We start from the raw sequence: 23,702 nt of genomic DNA on the forward strand, positions 1-23,702 counted from the left end.
GCAATTTTAGAGACTTTAAGTGAAATCTTACCAGCATCAGAAACTATCTTCTATTAGGTATTTTGCAGAGCAGGTTTTGTTCGGGAGAGAAGTGAGAACTTTGGGATTACATTAACATGTCTTTGGCGCGGTGTGTGGTCTTTGTGTGCAGCTTGTAGCTGTTGAGAATGACTTGTTGGAAACGTGTGTGCTCTCATCGCTCTCTTTTGTAGAAACCCACAGTGCAACTTCTCAAGTCTTCCTGCCTTTATTGTGGGCTGTCTTCATGAACCCCAAGCAATTAGTCTCTAATCTCAAGGTAATCATATTTGAGTTAGTGACTAGCTGCTGAATTTCATTCACCAGAGACCCAGTGTATCAGTAGTACGTAGTCAATACTCAATTTAAAGTTGAGGAGGACAAAATGTATGTGTGTGTGTGTATATATATATATATATATATATATATATATATATATTGCAGGGAAGTTATCTGTAGCTTGTTTTTTTGTTTTTGTTATTGTTTTTTTTAATTTGTTCTAAAACTACAACTTACAAAACAGCTTTCAAAAGTTGTTTTTTTTTATATTGGGAAAAAATCAAATAAGAGTAATGCTCACGGAGATTATCTATTATTATTAACAGACCTGCAATCATTAAACAAAAACTAGTGAGTCGTTGGTGATTTTGTTCACTGGTGTGTGATTCCTGACATACATTGCTGCTGAGTATGTGCCGATGGCGTGGCCTATTCTCGCAGTAAGAAGTGCTCCAATAATTATTTGAATTTCACATAAACTAATAATAATAATAATAATAATAATAATAATAATAATAATAATAATAATAATAATAATAATATGCTAAGTAAGTGTTTGTAGTGCGTTTAATTGCTTTTCTTCTGATTTAGATGTTAATGATGGCACGGGTGCTGTCCACGGTGCTGAAAAGAATACGTCAACGGGAAAATGAAAAATGAGCACAAAGTCTGCATTTATTACATAAAATATACTCAAAAAAAGCATTTTCATATTAGTAGTTGTATAATCTTATAAATCTATATGTATATATGAAAACTGTTCTTTTTAAATACAGCCACTCTCGTTCTTCTTTCCTAAACATTTCATTGCAGCAGGCCCAAGCATTCATGAGGATTACAAATAGGACAATTACACAGCAAATGCAATCACCCCCTTGGTAAATGTTATTGTGAGCTAGCAGTAAAAATCTTTAATTGTGCTACGTTTATCTGCTTCTTCGAGCCATTGTGCAATAAGCGCAAACGAGGGTCATTTGCGAACTGAAATACTTTGCATGCAAAGCGGAACACAAGATGCTGTAATACTTGACCTTTCAGCATAATTGTTGAAGGCATGAAATGCAGCATTCAGAGCTCGCTGAGTGGAGTCTTTCTTTATCCCTCCCTCTGATGAACAAAGCGCATTTTATATATCTTCGGTGTTGGCTTTGTTTCTTTTGAGAAAAATTTCCCTGAGACTGGCTGCAATTTATCTTCATTTTAATAATACTGCTTGGGTAAAAAAAAAAAAAAAAAAAAAAAAAAAAAAACGAAAGAAAAAAAGAAAAAAAGAAAAAGAAAAGAAAACGGCACAAATCACACGACTTTTCAATTCAATACTTAATGGACTTCATGCACAACCCAAAAACCGACGAAACTTGTAAATAGATGTTCTCGTATATTTTTGCACGAGTAAAAAAAGAAGTCTGTAAATTAATCATGTTTGGCAGCTGGGGTTCAACATATTCCTCAAGGACAATTAAGGCAGAGAATTTTGCAGATGGTTAAGTCGCATTTCTCATGTTGGACGTTGTCGTGAATCCCAGTGGTGCCACTGTAAAATTTCAAGAAGTAACTTTGTTCGAAACTCTCAATGCAAAAAGGATAAAAAAAAAAAAGATTAAAATGAGCTCTCTAGAGTTTCATAATTTAATTGATTAATCTATATAAAACAATCAAAATCGCAATTAAAAACATTCCCTAAAGTGATCAACAAAAATTCATCTCTCCTTTGGAATTATTAAAGTAAGTAAAAGAAAAAGTCCCAGGTATGTTATGCTATTTACAGTGGGGTGCAGAATTTCTAAATACTAATAAATTTGTATGCAAAATTCTGTATTTGGATTAGACATGACACTGAAACATTTAGATTTATATTTCACTTGTTCCTGATCATTTTGTAATAACATCAAAATAATGTAAAGCACTTTAAATTGTCTGGAAAAAACTTATTCAGAGTTCTTGCATAAGAGATTTCTGCTAAATCATCACCAGGCTCTTAGGTTTTGTAGATTTAACATGTTTTTTTCATTAAGGTAATTGATTGTAAGGAGAGTGTCATCTGCATAGATGTTAAAGTCACCCTCAAAAAGAGTGTCAGTTTTGATTTTTTTTTAATTGTTTGTTTTATATTGTTTGGTTTGGTTTTTCTAAATGAAACAACATGAGGATGGGGTCTGTAAAAAGGGGGTGCAGATTAGCAATCATCTTATATTAAGAAATCTAAAGGGGAGTGCTGGCCTCTGCACCTCCATTGCCAGAGTAGGACAAGAGGTTAACACATTAGATCTAGACAAATTAGATTTTAGAAATGTAAACAAATTTTAGGCTGCTTAAAATCAAAATACACACGCCAACATATTGAAACCTCCCAAAACAGAAGCTTCATGTGGTCACGTGCCATTTTTTATGATGGTAGTGGTCGCCACAAATTATGTTCGTTTAGATAATTTTATAAAATATTGAATTTGTTGTTGTTGTTGTTTTATAGAAAGCAAATAAAAACTGACACAGGACTTAGAAACTGTAATTTGTTCTGATTTCTAGGCTTACACAGATATTTCTTTGTCAGAGTTGGATTATATCAACCAGTTCTGGCCACAGAAAACCTGAATGCCCAAACTGAGCGACGGTGAAAGAGAATTTCTAATAAAGCTACAAATGCATGTTTAATAGATGATACATATTCAGTTTGCCCAGATCAGATAAATAAAAGGAAAGCATTTTATTTCACTAGCTTATTAAATAAGGCGATTGTTCTTGGAAATATTAGAAATTAAATCTAACCTCTGTGTACTTACTTATTTCTAACTTGTTATTTAGACAGGAATGCATACCCACAACCTATTTATGTAGATTCACACTGAGGACATACTACAAGCCAAATGTTAAACTTGAAATCAGCAACAAACACCAACAAACTAAATGTTATAAAATAGCAGGTGGTTAAGTTTCTTATATTATTGATAGTTTTAAAGTGAAAGGAAAATCTGTTACAAAAATGAAATCTTAGTTATGCAATAACACGGTTATATCTGCTGTTGGAGGGCAGGCAGTGTGGGTGTCACATGTTAACCGTAGGCTCTCTTCTTCTAAACTAATGAAATCATTTTCTACCTGTATCCATAGAAGACCCAGTTCGGGTTAAGTTCAAGATACATTAGGAGTTCTTAATGTAAGTAGCCATAAAATTAGAATAGACTTGGGGTAGAAAAAGAATAATAAGTAAAAGGCTAAGGATTTCGGGCTGTAGAAATTGGCATTATGAGTAGCACTGGACACCAGGATCTAGTTGAATTTAACTTAAACAGTGGACATTATACCTCGTATTCAGTGACCATGTTTACCTGTCACCTGATTTCCATTCTCTTGTTAGATGATGACATACCATGTAAACCGGGATATTATAGAACCCTCTAAATATTAATAAAAATGTATTGATAAAATAAAACACTTTTGTTTTTGCTTAACCGACTTTGCTGATACTTTTTAAGCTACTTTACTTTATTAACTAGTAAACTTTATTCTGTGTCTTAACTTTTGTATTGCCATTACAGCACTTAATTTTCTTATTTATTGTATGCTATTTTGTTGTACAGTGCCTTGTGACTGCTTGTTTGTGAAAAGCAGTTTATAAAACGCGTACTACAAATACTTAATACTAATGCTCTTATTTAATTACTTAATATTGTACAAAAAACATTCACAGCATATTTTTTTACACATGTGCACTTAAGACACTTAGAAACAAAAAAAGAAATGTTTTGATCAGTCTTTATACTTTACAACAATAAATTGTTAATTTTCTTTAAACTTTAAGTTTTTTAGACATTCCCCACCTTTCCATCGCTAAAAAAATACCTATTTACAAGTACTGTTAAAATCCTCCGAACTATATTTTGGCCATGGTCCTTAGTTCCCCTGTCCTTCAGAATAGGCCCTAGCCTGCTTTCATGGGTCTGTATGAGCTTATTTCAGGAGAGGATCTTATAAACACTGCAAGGCTACTGCCATCCTTTGTGACCTGAGTGGGTATAGTTTTTTTTAATCCAAAAGACAAAATGAGCAGGTTCATATCCAAGCATCATAAACCAACCCAGTTTTGTATGGCACAATACATGAATTGTTTCATCAACTCTCCATACCTTCAAAACTACTCTACTTGTGTGTTTGTCCAGAAGTAACAGTCTGAAATATGTTTTTTTTGTGCACTCACCCAACGCCACATAAATGTAAACATACTTTTGACATTTGACAGAAATGTGGATAAGAATAAGGCTGGATTGAGACTTAAGTCTCTGTGTGGAAGGTCCTCATCAGGATAGAAATTCAAGTAAACGAGTGAGCTGGTGTGCGCGCCCACGCTGTGTGTGCTCCTGTTAAACATGCCAATTAAATGAGACCAGACTAAAGCGGAGTTGTCATGTCTGTGTACAGTACCAGCAGGAGTCCTTTAGAAACCAACGAGCCATCACTAACCCCGTTAACACCAGACCCTCCAGACCGACCCGGGTGCCACTGCTCGCTCTATAGGCCTGCAGCAATAACTTCTCCATTTAATGAAGGTTTGAATAGTCCAAGGCTATCCCTTTCAAATAGTGAGACCTAAAGTGAATTTAAATTGATTTGCATGCTATAAATATGAGAGCACTTGTGAATTATAGGCTATAATAACATTTTTTAGAGGAATTAACACAAAAAAGTGTGTTTAGTTTATAAAGGATGTTAGGCAATATTAAAAGGAGTGCTGCAGAGTAACTAAGTGGATATACTCAATATCTATATGTAAATGTAAAGATACATGGGCTTACTCCGAGCTCTGTTTTCTATTACTCTTCTAAACTGGTTTGAAAGCTACAATTTACAAATTAAGATTTTAGTAAAAACAGCTTCTGTTTAGTAACTACTCATCACTGCAGTTACCACTGACCACCTACAGCATTGGGAGTACTTCATCCAAATAAAAATTAATGATAGTAATTCTCAGCTGATAGGTATAATGAGTCCACCTACTTTTAACCATACTTTATTTTATTTATTTATTTTTACAATTTTTTTTTACAATTTTTAACCAATACTAAGCTTTCTTTTTTGTATCTGGTATTGTTATATGTGCCACTGCTATGAATAGTTCTTCCAGATCTCTATGGTAACATTTTCATGTAAGAAACCTTAAAAGTCGAAACCAGTTACCCTGATTTTTCTTTTTTGCTTTGCCCAGTAAGTATTAAAGGCTTAACACACATGCCTAACGTGAAAACTTAAAGCATAAAATGAATGAAACTTCCCATATGCTCTCAGTAAAGAGGGACAACTTGATTAAACCGCACTGAATCCATGGATAATCCAGCAGTCAGTCCATTCTCCTGTGTGAGTGAATGGTGGGGTAGGCTGCGTCTCTTTGCAGACTGAAAAAAAAAATTCCTTGAATGTTGCTACACAATAAGCAATCAAGATCCCAAAGCCTGGACATTTGACAGCTTAATGAGTTCAGGCTGCAATCACTTTAAGAAAAGCCATGGTCCCTTTTAACCAGAGCACAGTCTATATGAGCCGAGTTGAGAAAAGGCACAGCGCGTCCATTTAACTCACAGTAAAGACGCACATAACTACAGGTTAATAAAAACACGGGGTGGAGGTGGATGTAAATAGGTCCTGTATATTAGGACCTGTTGAGACTTGCATGTTTTGTTCGGCTACAGGAGGAGGGGTGATATTTGCCCCCCTAATGAAATATGTCATTACGAGGAATTCATGTGACACAAAAGGGGCGACAGTCAAAAATTGCCCCACTGCTGTTCAGTAATTATATAGTTTGCCCTGGCAGCGCCTTCAGGCAGGTGGCTGGTCCATCATGCAAATGGCTTGGCTGTGCCGACATAATTAGCCACTGCGAGCCGCTTAAATTAACAATTAGCTAACATGCAATTCTGTTCACAACGCGGTAGTTCTCCTTTTTGGCCAATTGTCACTGTATGTTATTCCGGTGGCTGAATTGCTCAGTAGGATATAGGCTATGTGGTTTCTTACTTGGTCAATTTACAGGCTAAATGAACGGAAATCGACAGAATGGGGGTTTATATCCTAATCCCCAAAGAGAAGCTGCATGGCAGCGCATTTATGTTAAACACTTAGTCGGGGGAAAGAAAAAAGCCTATAACACACATTTCATGGATGTCAGGCTGACAGGCAGCTCAATATAGGGGTGTCAGGTGTTGATAGTCAAATGGCAGTTTAACAGAAAGCAGCAGTGTAAGTGAGAGTGAATCGGACTCAGGGGCCACACGCTGCGCTTCAGCCAGCCCTAAAGGTTCTGCTTTTTTAACCTCTTCACTGATCCCCTTGCAGCCGGCGTCCAAAACACTATTGCCTTACTGCAGGCCAATCACGGCCCACCCACTCTCTCATTATTCTCGCTGCCCTCCGACATGACACGGGAACAAAGTAGACATTAAGCAACATTAAACCCAGGGATGGGAGTAATCAGGAACCCGTTATCTCTTAATGAAGGAAAACACATGCGGAGCGAACACATAGCGGGTAATCAATAGAAAGGCCTGACAAAAGGAATCGGAGAGCCCAAAAAGGGAAAATGCAAATCAATTAGAATCGTTGTTTGCTTTGAAACCGTTCAGTCTATTTCCATTAATTACATGTTCATTAAAAGTAATTCGTCTAGGCTACACACCAACAACAGTTGTCTCTCCCCTTGTCCCTTTTTTAAGGAGTGATGGACAAGGGAATGGCTTGGGTCCAACTTCTTGTTAGCATTTAATCTCACTCAGGCTGGGACTTTTTAGGGGGGAAAAGGAGTTTGAGTCAAGCTGCCTCGGTAAGTCCATCTGCTGAACGATTTATTCTGAGCTAAAACTGTATGAAAGTCATGCTTGAGCTCAATTTAAATACCTTAAAAACTCTGTGTTGGTTCTAATCATCAAAAGGCAATTTGTACAACACTTATATTCACTCTCATTTAGTTTAGCCTGCCTATTTGTTTAAAAAACAGCCGAAACGGTGTTTTTTAATAGAGTGTTATGTGGAAATGTCATGTTTCACTCTCACAATCAGCATGCTATCTTATCTCCTTTTTTTCCACAATCTGAGTTGTTTTTACCAAAGGCCCACAACCTCTTGTTGGTTGCTATAGCATTTTCAAGCACCATTCTGCTAAATCCCAACCCCCACATAGACCTGCTCTGCACACTTGTAATAAATTATCCTCAAGTGAAACGACTAAAAATGAGCTGGACCGAAGCTGGACAGGGCCACTTTACTGAATCACACCTCATAAACATTTTCATTTTTGTGTGACTTGACCCCCAAAGCTTTTATACAGTCAATGCATGTGTCTGGGTCTTTCATCACACATGGTCTGAACCTTGCCAACTCTATGGGCCTACTGTTATTGAAGCTCTTATCTGCCTGCTGATGACTGATGTTATGCAATCACATTTTGCAGCAGCAGTAGACAAAATCTGTAGGCGGCTGGATGCATCTCTTATGGAGCCTCCTCCTTATCCTACAGTGTGAAGTGCAAACATATGGGCCTGGAACGCTAGTGAGGAGAGTGCTGATTTGTTGATTAATTAAACATGTGTGTGTGTCCCCCCCCCAAAAAAATAAAAAAATAAAAATTGCTCCCTAAAATCCCACATTCACAATGCCGTACCACCAAGTTCAGTGTTGAACAAGTGGAAATCTGACTCAGCCTCTTTATTCCATGAGCCCCATCTTTGCCAAATTGAATGCAGATTGAAAATTATTTTTCAGCTCTTGACTTCAGCTATTCACCACTCTGAATTGGTTTTGCTACTGTCACGTTGCCACACAAATGTAAATAAACACATTTTAGTCTTCAAATTATTGTTCAGCTAAAATTTGAGGGATATTGTCTAATGTGCAAAGAGAAATGACAGTGCTAGGTTACTGTAAATACACTATCATTTTGAATAAATCCTCAAATCCCTGATTAATTTTGCTTTCACTTTCACTGCATTTTCCAGAGAATCATTTCAACATTTTTTTTAACATGCAATAACCAGCACAACTACTAATACATGTAAGTGCACCTCCAGCCATGCCAAAAAATGAGGCCGTTATAATGATTTTATTAAATGCATTATACTTAAAATGCTTAATATATGTACATATCAATGTCTGCCACAAACTCTTTAGCACTCACCTCTTCTTGTGGTTTCCCAGTACAGGACCAGTGCCTGCTGTGTTTTGGCAGGAAATCAATACAGGGAGAAAATCTGTTCTACTCATCTGTACATTTACCATCACAATCAACAATCAAAGCCAAGACCTGAATCTTTATTTGTAGGCCTGAACTGAACAATTTTCCCACTGTGAAAGGCAAGCTAAATTAGAACCCTTGGTTCCTGTTAGTAGCTCTTAATGGCTCTGATTTGTGAACTGCTAAATGAGGTTATGTAAATTGATCCTGAATGTAGGCAGAGGCCCCCAGGTGACAGGTGCAGTCAGCTGAAGGTGGGGGCAGGGATGGTGTCATGCATTGGGGAATGGGGGGAGTAATATGCTAGGATGTATTTACAGGCCCGCAGGGAGACAGAGTTGCAGACTGAGATTAGGTGCATTACCTGGGAACTGAGTGAAAAGTAACACATTTTTAGTTGGGTTTCTTTTCAGCGTTACAGAATTATTTTGTCACTGCTCTTTCAATTCCTAGCAGGATCAATCCAAACAAGTAACAACAATGAAAAGATGCAAAGTATATTTCTTTAATAAAAAGTACTTGTTTACTTTTCCATTTCACTTTCACTGCATTTTAGATACAAATTTTAATTTATTATATATGTGTTCCCTCTAAGCTGTGCGCGTGAGCAATCGCGCACTGCTGACACGGTCTCCCCACACAGAAAATCTGCACTGCGCACAAAAAAAAGATCCAGCCTGAATTGGAATAAAAGTAAAAACATGTATTTATTTTATTTTGGTGATTTTCAGTTCGCGGAGACTGTGTCAGCAGTGCACGATTGCTCACGTGCTCAGCCTCGAGGGAACAGTGATGTGGACCAAAATTTGACATCTGACATCCAAAACACAAAAAATTAGTGTGTTGTTTTAACCGAGCCCATGCTCTTTATGTACCATTTCTGCATTTGTAACCAACTTTGTACAAAAAAACAACCTTTCTTTTAAGTATCCATAAAAGCAAACAACATATAAATATTTATGGAATAACACTACCTATAATTTAGTAATAAGCCAGCCACTTCATTAGTTACCCTGAGACATATATATCAGTTTTGCCACCCTTTGCTTTCAGAACTTCCTTAATTCTTCATGGCAGACTCAGCAAGGATGATTTTGGTACGTATTGACATGGTAGCATCACACAGTTGTTGCAGATTTCAGCTGCTCATTCACAATGCAAATGTCCTGTTCTACCGCATCCTAAAGGTGCTCTACTGGATTGAAATGTGGTAACTGTTGAGGCCATTTGAGTACAGTAAATTCATTCTCATGTTCAAGAAACAAGTTTGACATGATTAGAGTTTTCTGACATGGTGCATTATCCTGCTGGAATTAGCCATTTGAGGATGGGCACACTGTGCTCATAAAGGGATGAGCATGGTCAGCAACAATACTCAGGTAGGCTGCAGTGTTTAAACAATATTCAGTTGGTGCTAAAGGACCCAAAGTGTACCAGAAAAATATCTGCCACACAATTACACCACCAGCAGCAGCCTGAACTGGTGATATTGATAGCAGAATGGATCTAAGCTTTCATGTTGTTTACAACTCTACCTTCCAAATGTTGCAAAAATTAAGACTCATGAGGCCAGGTTGTATTTTTCCAATCTTCTTTTGTGCAATTTTTTGAGCTTATGTGGATTTTACCATCATTTTCCTGTTCTGAGAGGAGTGGAACACAGTGTGCTCTTTTGCTGTAGCCCATCTGATTCAACGTTGAATGTGTGCATTCAGAGATGCTCTTCTGCATAGCTTGTTTGGTTGCATAGGAATCTGGCCATTCTACAGTGACATCAACAAGGCATTTTCACCCTTTTAATTGCTGCCCACTGGATATTTTTCACTTTTTTGGACCATTATCTCTAAGCCCTAGAGATAAAAACCCATTCACTCATATTAGCTCCATCCCATTCAGTTAAAACTTTACAATGGTACATAAGAAGTAGGTCTATTAGAAAAAATATTCAAAATGACTTAAAAAACCACACTGGTGGTTTTATTGAGATGAATAATCAATCCTGTTACATTTGAAACATTTGTACTATATGTACATTTTGATTAAGAGGCGTAGTTTTGTACTTTTACTTGAGAATTGGAATACTTTTTCCACCAGCTGTACATGCAGGGCTTCTACTAAAATTGCTGGTGATGCTCAGAAACATTGTGCATCCCCACTACAACATCACTTTCCTTTATGCTTTCTCTATCATTATTCATGACAGATATCTCATGTTAAGTGTTAAGGCGCACACGAATATGATTCAGACACGTTTCCATAGCTCTAACCGAAGACATAATAACAAGGGAACTATCTACATACAGCCTCTCAGGGAAAGACTGCTGAGTGATTGAAGCACTCTGACTCACCGCTCTTCACTTCAGCCATTTAGGCTCTGCTGACTACTGTCTCAGCTGCGTTAAGGACAATGTAGGTGGACTAAGTTGCCACTGGTGACTTGGTCAGACTTTTATAAGTATGAAACCCAACCAGTAGTGAAATGTAATTGGCTGCATTTACTTAAGTACAGTGCTGGTGCAATTTTATATTCCACTGCATACATTTCACAGCTGTAGTCATAGCTGTAGCTTTCATTGTGACTGTAATAGTTAGTGACTATATATTGCCAGACTATAATACATATTCTTAAATTGCATCTGTTTAGAAACTGCTAGTGAAGTAACAGTCTCTGTAGGTTCATTACTACAAATAACTACTGCAAGAGTAATTCATTAATTGAATGAATGAAAGAAATGCTCTTCATTAACCAAACATCTCCTTGTTACTGGACTAAAACTAATTTGAAAACTAAAATGGAAAATACAACTGGATTGTGTATTATCCTCCAGGTCTATACTCTGGTTTTTATCTAAAATTCTCAGACTAGTGCTATTACACATAAATTCTAGTGGGTAACTTTAACATTCTGTAGCTCTTGAGAATGACAACTTCATCACGGCTTTACGGATGAACTTCACTCAAAATTCCCACTGTTTTATCCAAAATCTTAATTTTGTTTACTAGATTCCAGTTTTCTCATGTTTACTCCTCTCCACATGCAGAAGTTAGTCATGGAGTTCCTGAAGGATCTATGGTAGAGCCAATACTTTTCACATTACCCAAAAATTTACTTTTACCTGTAAATCAGACCAAGTAAATCGATTGAACTATAAGAACATTGTGAATTGTAAACTTTTTAATTTCTAAATCAAGAAGTGTTTTGTTTTTAAGACCTTGCAAACAGTTACTCTGGTTGGCATTACCATGGCATCTGTTTTTATTGTGAGCATTTATGAGCAGAACATTTCATTAAATATTGTAGATTATTTAAAAAATATATCCTTAGGCCTTATACCTTGTCAAAGTTAGGACTATCCTCTGTCAGAGTGATGCTGAAAAGTAGTCTACACATGTATTACTTCCCTATTCTAATTCCTTATCAGAATAACCCCATAAAAGCCTGGCAGCGATCCAAAATCAGTACTGATCAGAACTAGCAATAAAGATCACATTCATCTTCCGGAAATAAAAATAAAATGAATTCCCTTAATGACTAAGCTTCATTGTGTTTTTAAACTGATCCCCTGTTGAACCAGGTTTGATTTAAGAGTCAGAAACCCTTTCTACTTTTGCAGCAAAGCTTAGAGCTACTGGCAGCTCCTGACTATGCTGCTATAAGAGCCAGTTCCTGGTTGACCTCCATCATCCAGTACTGCTGCTCTCATTTAATTAACTTTTTATTCTCTCTGTTTTCTCACTATCTCTGTGCCTTTTTTAAGTCTGGCTCTCTATCTGAATATTTCTGATCTAAGCTTACTGGCTCATCAAGGCTTGGTGGTTATTTTCTGTTTTTCAATACTGATATTTTCTCCACTCATCCTATTCATTAGAGGCAGCCTTCCCTGGATTTGGTCATGCAACAGGTTTCTTCTTGTTAGAGGAGTTCTTCCTCTGCACTGTCACCAAATGCTTGCTCAGCTGGAATCATTAAGTTTCACTTAATAAACTACCATGAAACAACTTCTATTGTGTTCTGATAAAGCTGTTAAAAGCTACATTTAAAAAACAGAAGGTAAAACCATATATGAACACTGATCAAACACCAGACCTCTTGAATTGCTCCATAACATTCAAATTGACCTGTATTAAGCTGATTAAGCAAACGCACAGGAAAGAGCTTGAGTGCTGGTATAGACTTACATCTTTCTCTTGTGATTGTAGACTAAATGTGGCAGAAACAGCAGTGCACAGCAGTAAAAGCCAGTTAATAACTTCTTGAGGATCCTTAACACTTTGTCCATATTATTAATGCTCTTCACAATCAGAAGTGGCTTAAAGCAATAACTTACCTCCCTGTCCCTTGTGGCTAACTTTTAGTTGAGGCTGCATCACATTGCATTGCTAACTCACAATGAATTATGAAGAGCTGGGTTTCCCTTAGTGTAAGCAGGAAAAAGATTCTGAATAATTCCTGTAGCTGCTTCCAAGTAAAGATGTTTTTCCAGTTCTCTTGCCTAGTGTGTGCTGCAAGGTACTGTTTTGGGGCCTTTTCTTTTTTTCTTATATCTAGTCCCTTTTCAGCATAATTTAAGATTTCTTATCACTCTATGCAGATGACATCTTGTTATATATCTGTTTTAAGCTTCAAGCTGCTTCTAAGTTAAATAGTTGCCTAGTTGGTTAGATTTTATTATCAGCTGGATGGCTGAAAATTTTCCAGGAGAAAATAAAAGTCCTTTTTTTGTGCCCTGAACACATTTCTGATGGAAATTGTAGTTACACTTGCTATTTGCCAAAATGTCTATAGAACACTTTGATTCAGCTTTAACTTTGCTAATGTTAAATATCTGGTTCACGCTTGCTTTTATCACTTAAGAAATATTGCTAAGCTGAGCTCCACTCTTACATCCACACCAATTAACAAGTACAGCTTTGGACAGTGGGAGGACTCCAAAGCACCTAAAAGCAAAGTCTAATGACTAGTTGTCTAGTGTAAAAAATAAAAAAAAAAAGTATTTGTGTTAAAAAAAAAAAGTGTTTCTATCAACTGAATAGTTTTATTCTCCAAAATATAATAGCATTATTTCTTTGTATAAGCCATCACATGTAAAAGTCCATATAATTATATATGTATAAATGCTTGTATATAGATATAGATTTACAACAGTTTATGAACTAGTAGGAGCCCAAATAAACCTTTTTCTGGGACAATAGCGTTAGTATAGGGAGACAAGCGAGGATGTGTGGCAGTGTAACAAGGAGAAACAACAGCAAATAGAAAGAGAACTGCAGTTGATGGGTCTACCAAACAAAGCAGTTCTTCCCCTGTTACACTTCATAGGGAGGATTAGGAGTTCAGTGGGAATCTGTGACCAAGTGGACAAAAGTGGCAGCCCAGTGATTTCCACTATATGAGTGGACATAGAAGACAACAGTACATAAACATTTTAACTTTACAGTTCATGCACATGTAAATACTGCTTATGTTTGCATGCATCTTCAGAACTGAGAATTCCAAAAGTGTTGCAAGTAATGTGCCAAAGAAGTTCAGAAAAAATCTGTAAAAAGCTACTGAAATCACTCTCAAATCCAGCACCATGACTAGTCTTTTTTTAAAAAACATTTTTTCTGCAAAATTTACATTTGTTTCCACATATATCTTTTTATTACTTAAAAGCAGTATGTAATGAGCTGATCTGTGGGAAGCTTGGTCCCAAACTCACAAGAAAGGAATACTTTTAATTATTCCTCTCTGGGGGAAATGAGACAAAACCTTCTTACTGCAATCCACTTCGCTCTTTACATTGTGCTGCCTCTTTCTCCTGATCCTCATGTCTGGCCTTTACTCCGTCTCATGCTCTGTCAACATAATCTGCCACCGTGCAGCAGACAGGCTCAAAAGCGGACCTTTTTACTTTCCTGCAGGTGGCTGATGTGACTGAGGCAAGAGGCAGCAACAATCCCTCTTCACTCACTTCCCTCTAACACTAGGACCACCTTATTTCCTGTATAACACAAATTCCCTCTGCCTGCCAAGAACACATTCTTGTAAAGCAAAGAAAAAAAATGTTATTAAGTTGCACAAAGAACCATTAAGGTATCCTTGTAACACTTTTCAGCAATTCTCTATAATGGCTTTAGCATTTACAAGCAGTGCATAAATACTTAATAAATGGTTATAAATTGTAATGTTATGTTAGGAATCTACAATTAATATGATTTTATAACAGCAAGAAAAACCAGAGGTCAAATCATTCTCTGGAAACAAGTTAGCGCATTTAAATCAGTTTGCTGTACCTTACTTTCAGCCAATTAGATAAATACACTACTTATGTTGATGCATCAGTAATAATGACCCCACAGTGTAAGCCAACAATGACTAAGGCCGTTGTGCATGAACTTTTACTTGTAAAGGAATATTTTTAGGCTGTAGCACTTGTAAATACTTTTTCAACCACTGGTTTTTTAATCCTCTAAAATTGTTTTTAAGATGTAGGAACATATTAGAGGAAAAGGTGACATTTAAAGATTGTGAATATCTGTAATACTTAGTTTTGGTTTCAAAATGTAAATATAGCTAAATGTAAAAACATTGAGCTCAAGTAGGCTATCATGTTTTTTTAATGGCTCATATAAATGCCTTAAATCACAACTCTTCTCGGTTAGAAGAATAAACAGCTCTTTGGTCTGAAGCCAGCCAAATTAAATGAGCAGTTTTTTAATTTCTGAGCGCCTTGCTGTGTGGGAACATTCAGCAATAGCTCAGCATGTCAAACCATGTCAAGTGTTACAGTTCCTTCCTGTTTTGGGGGGGAAAATATCACCTCAGAGATGAATTAAAGTAAAAAGGCTTGTCTTCAGACCCCTTCCTAAAATGATTAACCCTCCTAAAGAGCATTATTGAGTTCTGAGTGGTTGTGCCTTCTCTTTGCCTGTAATTGTTCTTTTTCTGTTGTTTCCTTCATCAGTCTCTCTCCTCATTATATGAAAAGAAGGGAAAAATGTCTGAATAGAGGAGGGAGATTTTCCCACAGTCACTCAACACAAAAAAATACGCCATTGTAACCAGGTTCCCATCCCAATGCCCTGCTGCACAGTCCACTGCGGTCAGAGGGACAATATCTTTATAATTGAGTGACCATTCTTTCGCCTGTTTGAAAAGTAAGTGACTGAGAATACAGTTAACGGCACATTTGAGTGAGTTCAGTAGACGGGGAGCCTACTTTGTATATATCACAGTGTTTTAAAATAAATGTAATAAAAATTGCAGGTCATACAAATATATAAGAACTGGCATTCTAAACATATAGTGAAAATAAAATTAGACAGATAAACATGCCATAAGACGACAGAGAATAAATGATTTAAAACATGCTTTAAAAGGCGTTAAAAGAGAAAGTTCAGAGACTGGACATCTTTGGGCATTTAATAATATGTTCCAGATGTGGCACTACTTACAGGCTTGTTTTCAGGTAGAGAATACAAGTCATAAAATTATTTTATTGATATTAAAATAATACTTGATTGTTAATAGAACTGTCTACCAGTGTATGACGTTACAACATTAGCTTAACTTGACTAGAGGCAACAATAAAATGTTGCTTGACTGCTAATAGATTACTGTATAAAACCACAGGGTCACTAATGCATGAAGAGGGCTATTATATTTGATGATAGTCATTAATAGGCATATTTAGTTTGGATTTTATGGGAACAGACTGAAGAGAAGTAGAAACAGTTGGGTAAAAGGTGAAATGTGCATGAAATGTTTGGAAATAAAGCTATAAAACAGGTTTTTCAAAGTTTTATAAAATCAGTTTTTCTATATATATATAGAGATGATGTCGAAGAACAGTTCAAAGATTTTTAAATTTCACATTTTATAACTTTATTTGTTTTTTATGGTGTTTGTTTGGGTTCTTTTTCAATTTGCTAACATGGAGCCTAATAATATCTAAGTATCTAACATCTATATCTACAGAAAACTGATATATACTTAATTGTAATTGCAGTTTTAAAAGTTGATCCTTGACTTTAAGAATTATGTAAACAATTTCCTTTCAATCTGTTAAAAGACTGAAAAAGAGAAATGCCTTAAAGCTTTCAGAAATACTTGCACAATACAACCTAGTAAAAATAGTGAATTTAATTTAAGCATTTATTATTACTATTGTGTTTTTAGTAGTAATATTAATATTCTCACAACTACGGTTGTGTGCGTGTACGCATGCGTGTGTGGAGCCTCGACTTCGTTAAGCGCGCACACGCAGAAGCCTGCACTCGAACCAATCAGCGCACAGTATTCTTCGGCTTGTCGAACAGCAATGGCGGAGGCAATGAAGCTAAGTAGAAATCATGCTCCTCCCAGTGACTCCAGTAAAATGTCCAGCTATACAGACTGTATGGATTCGTTACTGCAACTGCTAGCAGACTTCGGGGAAGAGGTTTGTTTGGATTGTGTAAGCTGCCTTGTTTCGGACATCGCTCCTTTCAGTCCGGGGTGTTAGCTGGCTGCATGCTAATGTTTTTAGCAATGTGGTGTTAGCAGGGCTGCTTAGCGGACCCACACTTTTCATTCATTGTCACTCACACAGCGCTGTGGTGCTTTTTTTGACAAGCAGGTTTTTGCAAAGTAACTGTGCTTTAAATGGTTCAGTGTTGTTTTGAAAGTAATTTAAGATATAAGATCGAGCTTGTGCGTCGACTGGGCTTAACTAGGCATTCTGTTTCATCAGTAACAGCAATGTTTCATGTCATTATCCCTGTTGCCGTGCTTCTCGTATTGGATTGAATACACATCTAAATAAACCTCTTTATTCCATACATGCAGTAAATGATCTCAAACCCTGCTATTTGTGTGGTAAAGCACAAATAAAATATGCATTGAATAAAATAAAACCATCGCCTTTCACTCGCTTTATGAATCTATCGAAGTTCATTATTTTCCTAAGTCTGGGATAATCTTATTTTTTAATTATGTATTGATTGACCACCATTGCAAAGCCAAATATATTAATTTTACAGTGACAAAAAACAGCTGAAAACAAGAGGAAAATAATCCTTTATTTTACATTAAATTGAAGCTGATACCACCAAATGCTTTTTCTTGAACAGTAACAAATCAATAATAATTACCCAGTTAATTATCAAAAATAGTTTATGTATTTTCACATCAATCAATTGTAACTTGCATATATGAGACAAATGTATATATTGTCCTGTTGGCATGCAATTGCATGTTAAATGCTGATTCACAGTAACATCCACACGTTGTCTTTCCTGAAATTAAGCTGAAATTTGGGGATGCTGCTTTGAAAATAGATGTCAACCCCAGCGCTGTGAATCTTCAATCATCTCCACCTGCTCATGTTTACAGCTCATTACAAGGATATATCGCTAAATTACAGGTAAAAACTTTAGAGGAATTTCAAGAGCTGACATAGATTATTATGCAGCTTTTTACTGTGTTATCATTGCAAGGAAATAAAAGTAGATTAGAATTAACAATATCTGAATTTTAAATTTTCGATTATTCTTCAGAGCTTTAAATAATTACATCTAATATTCTTCTTTCTGGCCTGCTGTTTATTTAGGCTGTTTCAGAAAGCCTAAAGGCGTTGTTGGATGCTGAGGCTGATGCATCCTCTTTAAAGAACACATCAGAAGATGCTGTCATCTCATCTTCAAGCAGTGCACAGACGGCCACGCAGTCTGAGCACCATTTGCACAGCTCCGGGGCTACAGAGAGCAAGACGGCGGCTGATGACGTCATGGTTCAGATCCGAGCTGGGAAGTCAGAGGTTGGTCGCTGTCAGCAGATCTGTCAGCTGTTCTGGCAGTGAAATTTTAGAGCCCTCTTTACACTCTGTCAAGCAAATGAATAATCATAAGTAATTGCTCCAGAGGATGTGCACATGACGTGCCGCAGCAAAGCAAATGCTTGATGGAGACCTGATAAGCTGAGTTCGGTAGAGAATAAGGGGTCCTTTAGTGCTGCGGTGGGGTAGAACAGACCACATTTCTGGAGGGTTTTGAGAGAGGGCCAGGTCCTTGATGGATTATGAAGTGGATGCTCATTACTCTGAGATTGCATGTGGATGAAGGACAAGAGGCCCCATTCTGTTGTGCATTTATTTTGGTAGCCAAGCAAACAGTATTCATATTCCATCATGTGATGATGGCAAGCAGTTCAACTTTTTTGGCTACCTGGAATTTTCTGAAATGTAAATTGCCGCACCCTATTTGTTCCACATCATTATCGTTAAATAGTCAAAAACATAGCATTCTTGCCACCTCATCAATCCATTGTATCTTCTTATTATGTTGTCTTCATTGTAACCCTAGATTGAGCGAAGAATATCTGCATTTATGGAACGCAAGCAGATGGAGATCAATGAAAACAATGTACGCGAGTTTTGCAACGTGATCGACTGCAATCAGGGTGAGAATGGGAGAGAGGTGGGGGGGCAGGGTGGAGAGGGTGCCTGCACACAGATTGCCAATGTTTGGGAGAGAGCTGATTTCCACAGGCGAGAGGTCAGGCTGAACTGCTCCAAGAGTGGGGCTGAAGTAGCTAACACACTCGGCCTCAAAACACAACCCGCTTAGTCCAGAAAAACACGAGACAGAAGAACCTTTTTTAAATTCAAAGCCTGTCACAGAAATCAGGAGTAGTTGTTATTCAGGTGTGATATACATATACAGCTTTTGGTAATCATGTTTAATTGCATTTGGTAATTCTAATTGCAATTTATATTAAATGTGATCATCTGTAGAAAACAGCTGTGCCAGAACAGATGCCGTATTCACTCCTTACCCGGGTTTTAAAAGCCACGTAAAAGGTAAGAAAATGTCACAATTTTTAACAGCTTATTTTTTAAACTATCATTTGTGTAATTAAACTAAAACATGTTGTTTACTAGAATCTGTTTAGGACCGAGTTGTATCTTCTGTGTTTGTTTCTTGGCTGGGCAGTCACACGAGTGGTAAACACTTACGGACCCCAGACCTGTAGTGGGGGAGACCAAGCAGAGGCTGGGGATAAACAGAGGGGGCCATTGACGAGAGACTGTGGAAATGCAGCCATAGAGGAACGACTCAACAACATTGAGGCTCACCTCAAACTTCCAGCAGGTGAGAGACAGGAAGTTATTGTAAGGCTCAAATGATCTTTGTCTTGTATATAACATTATACAATATATTTAACTCAGCAATTACATGACACCTTTTATTGGCACTGTATTTTTTTACTTATAGTAATCCTTTATTTATAAAGTGATCTATTATTTGGTTTATCTGTTGTTATCAGTCATTCTTTGTTTGCTCCTACTCTAAATTTCAAGTCTTGTGCAGTAATAAATTTTCAAACTGTTCAACAAGTGTTTTACTCCTCAGTGGGTCCAGTTCCATTGAGTGTCTACCAGCGACTCAAGAAGTTGGAGGATCGTATACTCGAGTTGGAGGGACTCTCGCCTGAGTACTTTCAATCCACAGTGAGTCCTCTGGCTTCAAAATACAAATACAGATACATCAAAGGCGTTAATAGTTGTTTATGGCAGAGGTCATACATGTTTGAAAGAGGAATGAGAATATATTTTAAGGCACTGAATGTAGTTTAATTGCCATATGTCTTAGTGAGTTGCACAATTTGTGTCAGTTTCAGCCAGTTTATTCCCAGCTATTGCCAGCTGCCAGCCTGTCTGCTGCGATTCACACAGTAAGCAGGTGCTGCATTTCACCTGAGGAGTCTGACTGAAAGAAACTAACCATGAAGGCACACCTCCCTGTTCACACAAAAGACTCTCTGGGCCCTCGTGAGACTGAAGTTTACAGGCGTGTTAATGTGGAGCATATAAATCATGCGTCCTGCTCTGATTAGGGTTTTTGTGTGTGTGTGTGTGTGTGTGTATGTGTGGGGGGGGGTTTTTCCCCCCAACGTGTTGTCAGTGATTTTTTTTCCTTATTCAAGTCATAATAATCATAGAGAATTTGGAAATTGTTGAACACGACAGTCTGCTCCTTCTCCGTTTTGTTTTGAAGTGCTTTTATGTTGTCGAATTGGAACTGAAAACAACTTTGCTTCCATTTCCAAATGGAATTGCAACTAGTTTGCACTTCTTAATGACTTTTGAGTATTGAGGCTCTGGTTGTGATCAGGATGCTAGTTTGAGGTTCAATTCACGACAGATGGCACCCTTTTCGTATCGGAGAAAGACAAAAGATCCATACTGCATTGGTAAGAAGGCTTTAGTTTAGTTCGAATTTTAGTTTGTCCATTTTACACACTGTCAGCTCAGTTGTGTATGATGTCTAAATTGGCATGGAGAGTATTGGTTTGCTGTAGGAAAAATCATTTCAGAGTGATATCTACTTACTGAAAGGAGTTTGTGGGTTATGAGAATGGAATTTCTTCTGTTATGCTTTGATACTTCAACACGTTTCACTCTTCAAGTAACACTTAAGCTGATTTAAATCAGAACTGCAGTGCCTTTGGTTAGATTTACGTAAACGTTTAGGTGAGGGCAGATGGATGAATCTCAGAACTGACAACTGTTCATTGCTTTTGAGATGACGCTGACTCAAAAGATGACAGTAGGTAATTTATTGGACTTTCTATTCAACCTGTCAGACATCAGCAGTCACACAGACTCTGATTTCCCAAGCTGAAGGAGTCTGTCCAGTGTGTTAGTTATCTAAGTGTACTTGAGATGCTACATGTCTCTTCATCCTGGTATTTCTCAGCACAGCATGCTGCTTCTGTGAGTATGCTGCTCTCCATCTGCTTTTGACTCACTGCATGTTTGTGTGAGCTGAGCAAGAGTTGTTGAGTGTCTTTGAATAAACTGATGAGGATGGGGGTCTTTTATATTCCAAGTTCGCCCCCGCCCCTCCAACCCAGCCCTCCCTTTTTTGCATTAGTTTGGTGTTTTCCAAAAAGCTGTACACAGTTGGCCCATGATTCCAGGGACAGCGTTTAAATACTGAATATTAATGGATGCTTCCTAACAAAATTAGACAGCAACATATCAATAAAAAATTTGACCGTGTTTGAAAATTGGAACTATAGGTACAGAAGCTTACACAGTCTCACATACATGAAGTTTTCTATTCATTTTTGATGAAGGTCTTGTTAGGTGAGGCCACCTTTATCTGTCTCCCAGTGTTTATTGTTTACCTATTTATTGTAAAAGCATCCAATAAGGACACAAAAAATGTTTTAGATTAAAATGGAGCTTTTCCTTATCTCAGCTTTGTGTATTCCCTTTTTCTACTGCGTTGTATTCCTTTCTGGGATAATACTTTTTTCTGTTCTCGCGAGGGCAAAGTAGGAAGGAGCACAGATGAGCACCTCAGTATGCTTCTCAAAGCTTGTTTAAAAATTGCCCTAATTAAGGTCTTATGTGTATTTGTGTGCTTGTTTTGTAGAGTCACCTGCACAAACGACAAAAGACGTCCTCTGCTCAGGTTTGTTGTGTTTCCTTTCCTCTCGCAGTACTTTGTAAGTGGAGGTTAACCTATATTAAGTGAGCTGATCAGTTTTTTTCTTACTTTGTCCTTCAGTCCTGCAGCCTGACAGAGCTGGATGAGAAGATAAGCGCAGTGAAAGCAGCTCTGCTGAAGAGGGCGACTGAGTTTGGGCCTGAATTTGGAACAGATTGTACATTGTGATATATTCATAAGCACAAACAAATACTTGAGTTCAGCTGCTCAAGCATTCACAGTGTGTCATCATTTTCTTTTCCTCCAACTCTCAGCTACTCATTAGCAGCATTCTCATCGTCTGTGTCATCAAAAACTCTTCATATGACATTTGATGATATTGGATGGAAATCGTGTACTGCTATAACAGTTAAATGAAATGTAAATTTTCTGTAAATAAATCTATATTTTCCTCCATGAAAACCCTGACTCGTGGTTTAATCACAGCTATTACTATATTAGTTAAATCTAAAATTTAAGCTAAATGCAGTTTGTGACTTTTATAGGTAGAAATTAGTAGTGCAAATAATATTAATCAGATTGATCAAAAAACAATTTCACTGTGAATAATTTGTTTTTTAAATGAAACCAAATGTCAACATAGTATCCAGCCTTATAATCAGTATATTTTTGCTTATATTATAACTTTATGAAAAATAAGTAGTTTCAAATAACATAACCTAAAATACTCTTTTAAATTTAACATTATAGAATGCATGTATATTGGATCTTTGACATTTTCATTTTCACACCCTAATGATAGGAAGGCAAGTGTGTGCGTTTATGCATGACAGTGTGTGTGTGTGTGTCTAGTCGAGATGAATCAGAGAAAGGAGGGAGAGTGCACCTGATTTATCTGCCTGACTGCTGTGTGACGATGATCACCCCTAATGGTTGTCATTATAACAAATGACCTGATTACTGCAACTCTGTTTGGGAAACATATTGGAGACCCAACAAACCAGCATTAAATGGGACGCTGCTGCGTTTGACACTGTGACATGTTCATAAAAGGCTTTTGCATAGAGCTTTAACTTCGCTAGTGAGTGAAGCTGTAATTATGATTTATTTTTTTTCCAGCTATCAGCAAATCTGAAGGGCTGTTGCTTTATCTTGAAACTGCTTTAGTAGAAGAGGATGTATATAGAAGCTTAAGAAAAATACTAACACAAGTATTTGTTACGCAGATTTCTGCATTTAAAGTCATATTTTTGAGCAGCAAATTTATCAAAAGGAAAAAAAATACTTAACTTTTACCCCCATAAGTATTAATTGGTATTAGAAATGGCACTGTTTTTAACACACTACGGCCACAGTTGGTCGAGATGATAATCTGAAAACGTTAAATATTTATAAGGAAAATTTGACTTTAGTAGAACTCGCATCAATTCAGAGATACTTAAAACATGCTTCTATTTTTGTCTCGTGCCAAAAACATCAGGAATCACTGGTTTCTGAAACGTTATACTGCCATACTTTATATTTTATTTTTAAATAAGAGTTCACCACATAACTTGAAAAAGTTATTTTGTCATGTAGATAAATCATCTGTTGCCTGTCATTGTGTGTTATAATAAATTTGTGTTTATTAAGTATATGTAATATGTTTCCATCGAGGAAGGGGCATTGCACATTATCTTGGAGAGTTGATGTCATGAAATAAATAAATAAATGTAAAGTAAGTACTAACAAGACCTGTCCAATAAATCTAATTATATAAAATGTGCAA

At 36.9% G+C, this 23,702-nt stretch overlaps 1 protein-coding gene across 2 annotated transcripts; it reads left to right on the forward strand.

The window, feature by feature from the left end:
* Positions 1 to 16,769: 16,769 nt before the first annotated feature.
* Positions 16,770 to 22,396, forward strand: mbip (MAP3K12 binding inhibitory protein 1). 2 transcript variants are annotated; one of them, XM_084915333.1, is made up of 9 exons: positions 16,770 to 16,953; positions 17,785 to 17,901; positions 18,088 to 18,294; positions 18,839 to 18,935; positions 19,270 to 19,335; positions 19,469 to 19,627; positions 19,889 to 19,986; positions 21,920 to 21,958; positions 22,055 to 22,396. In XM_084915333.1, exons 1-9 carry the CDS (start codon positions 16,819 to 16,821, stop codon positions 22,160 to 22,162), a joined length of 1,026 nt encoding a protein of 341 aa, XP_084771459.1. In that variant the 5' UTR covers positions 16,770 to 16,818; the 3' UTR covers positions 22,163 to 22,396. The 2 variants fall into 2 exon arrangements, with proteins under 2 accessions (XP_084771459.1, XP_084771460.1); XM_084915334.1 differs by having other exon boundaries at positions 16,772 to 16,938.
* The last annotated feature ends 1,306 nt before the right edge of the window (positions 22,397 to 23,702 follow it).

This window comes from Perissodus microlepis, chromosome 19 (genome assembly GCF_051167445.1).
Source record: "Perissodus microlepis isolate ML-2025 ecotype Zambia chromosome 19, ASM5116744v1, whole genome shotgun sequence".
Lineage (NCBI taxonomy): Eukaryota > Metazoa > Chordata > Actinopteri > Cichliformes > Cichlidae > Perissodus > Perissodus microlepis.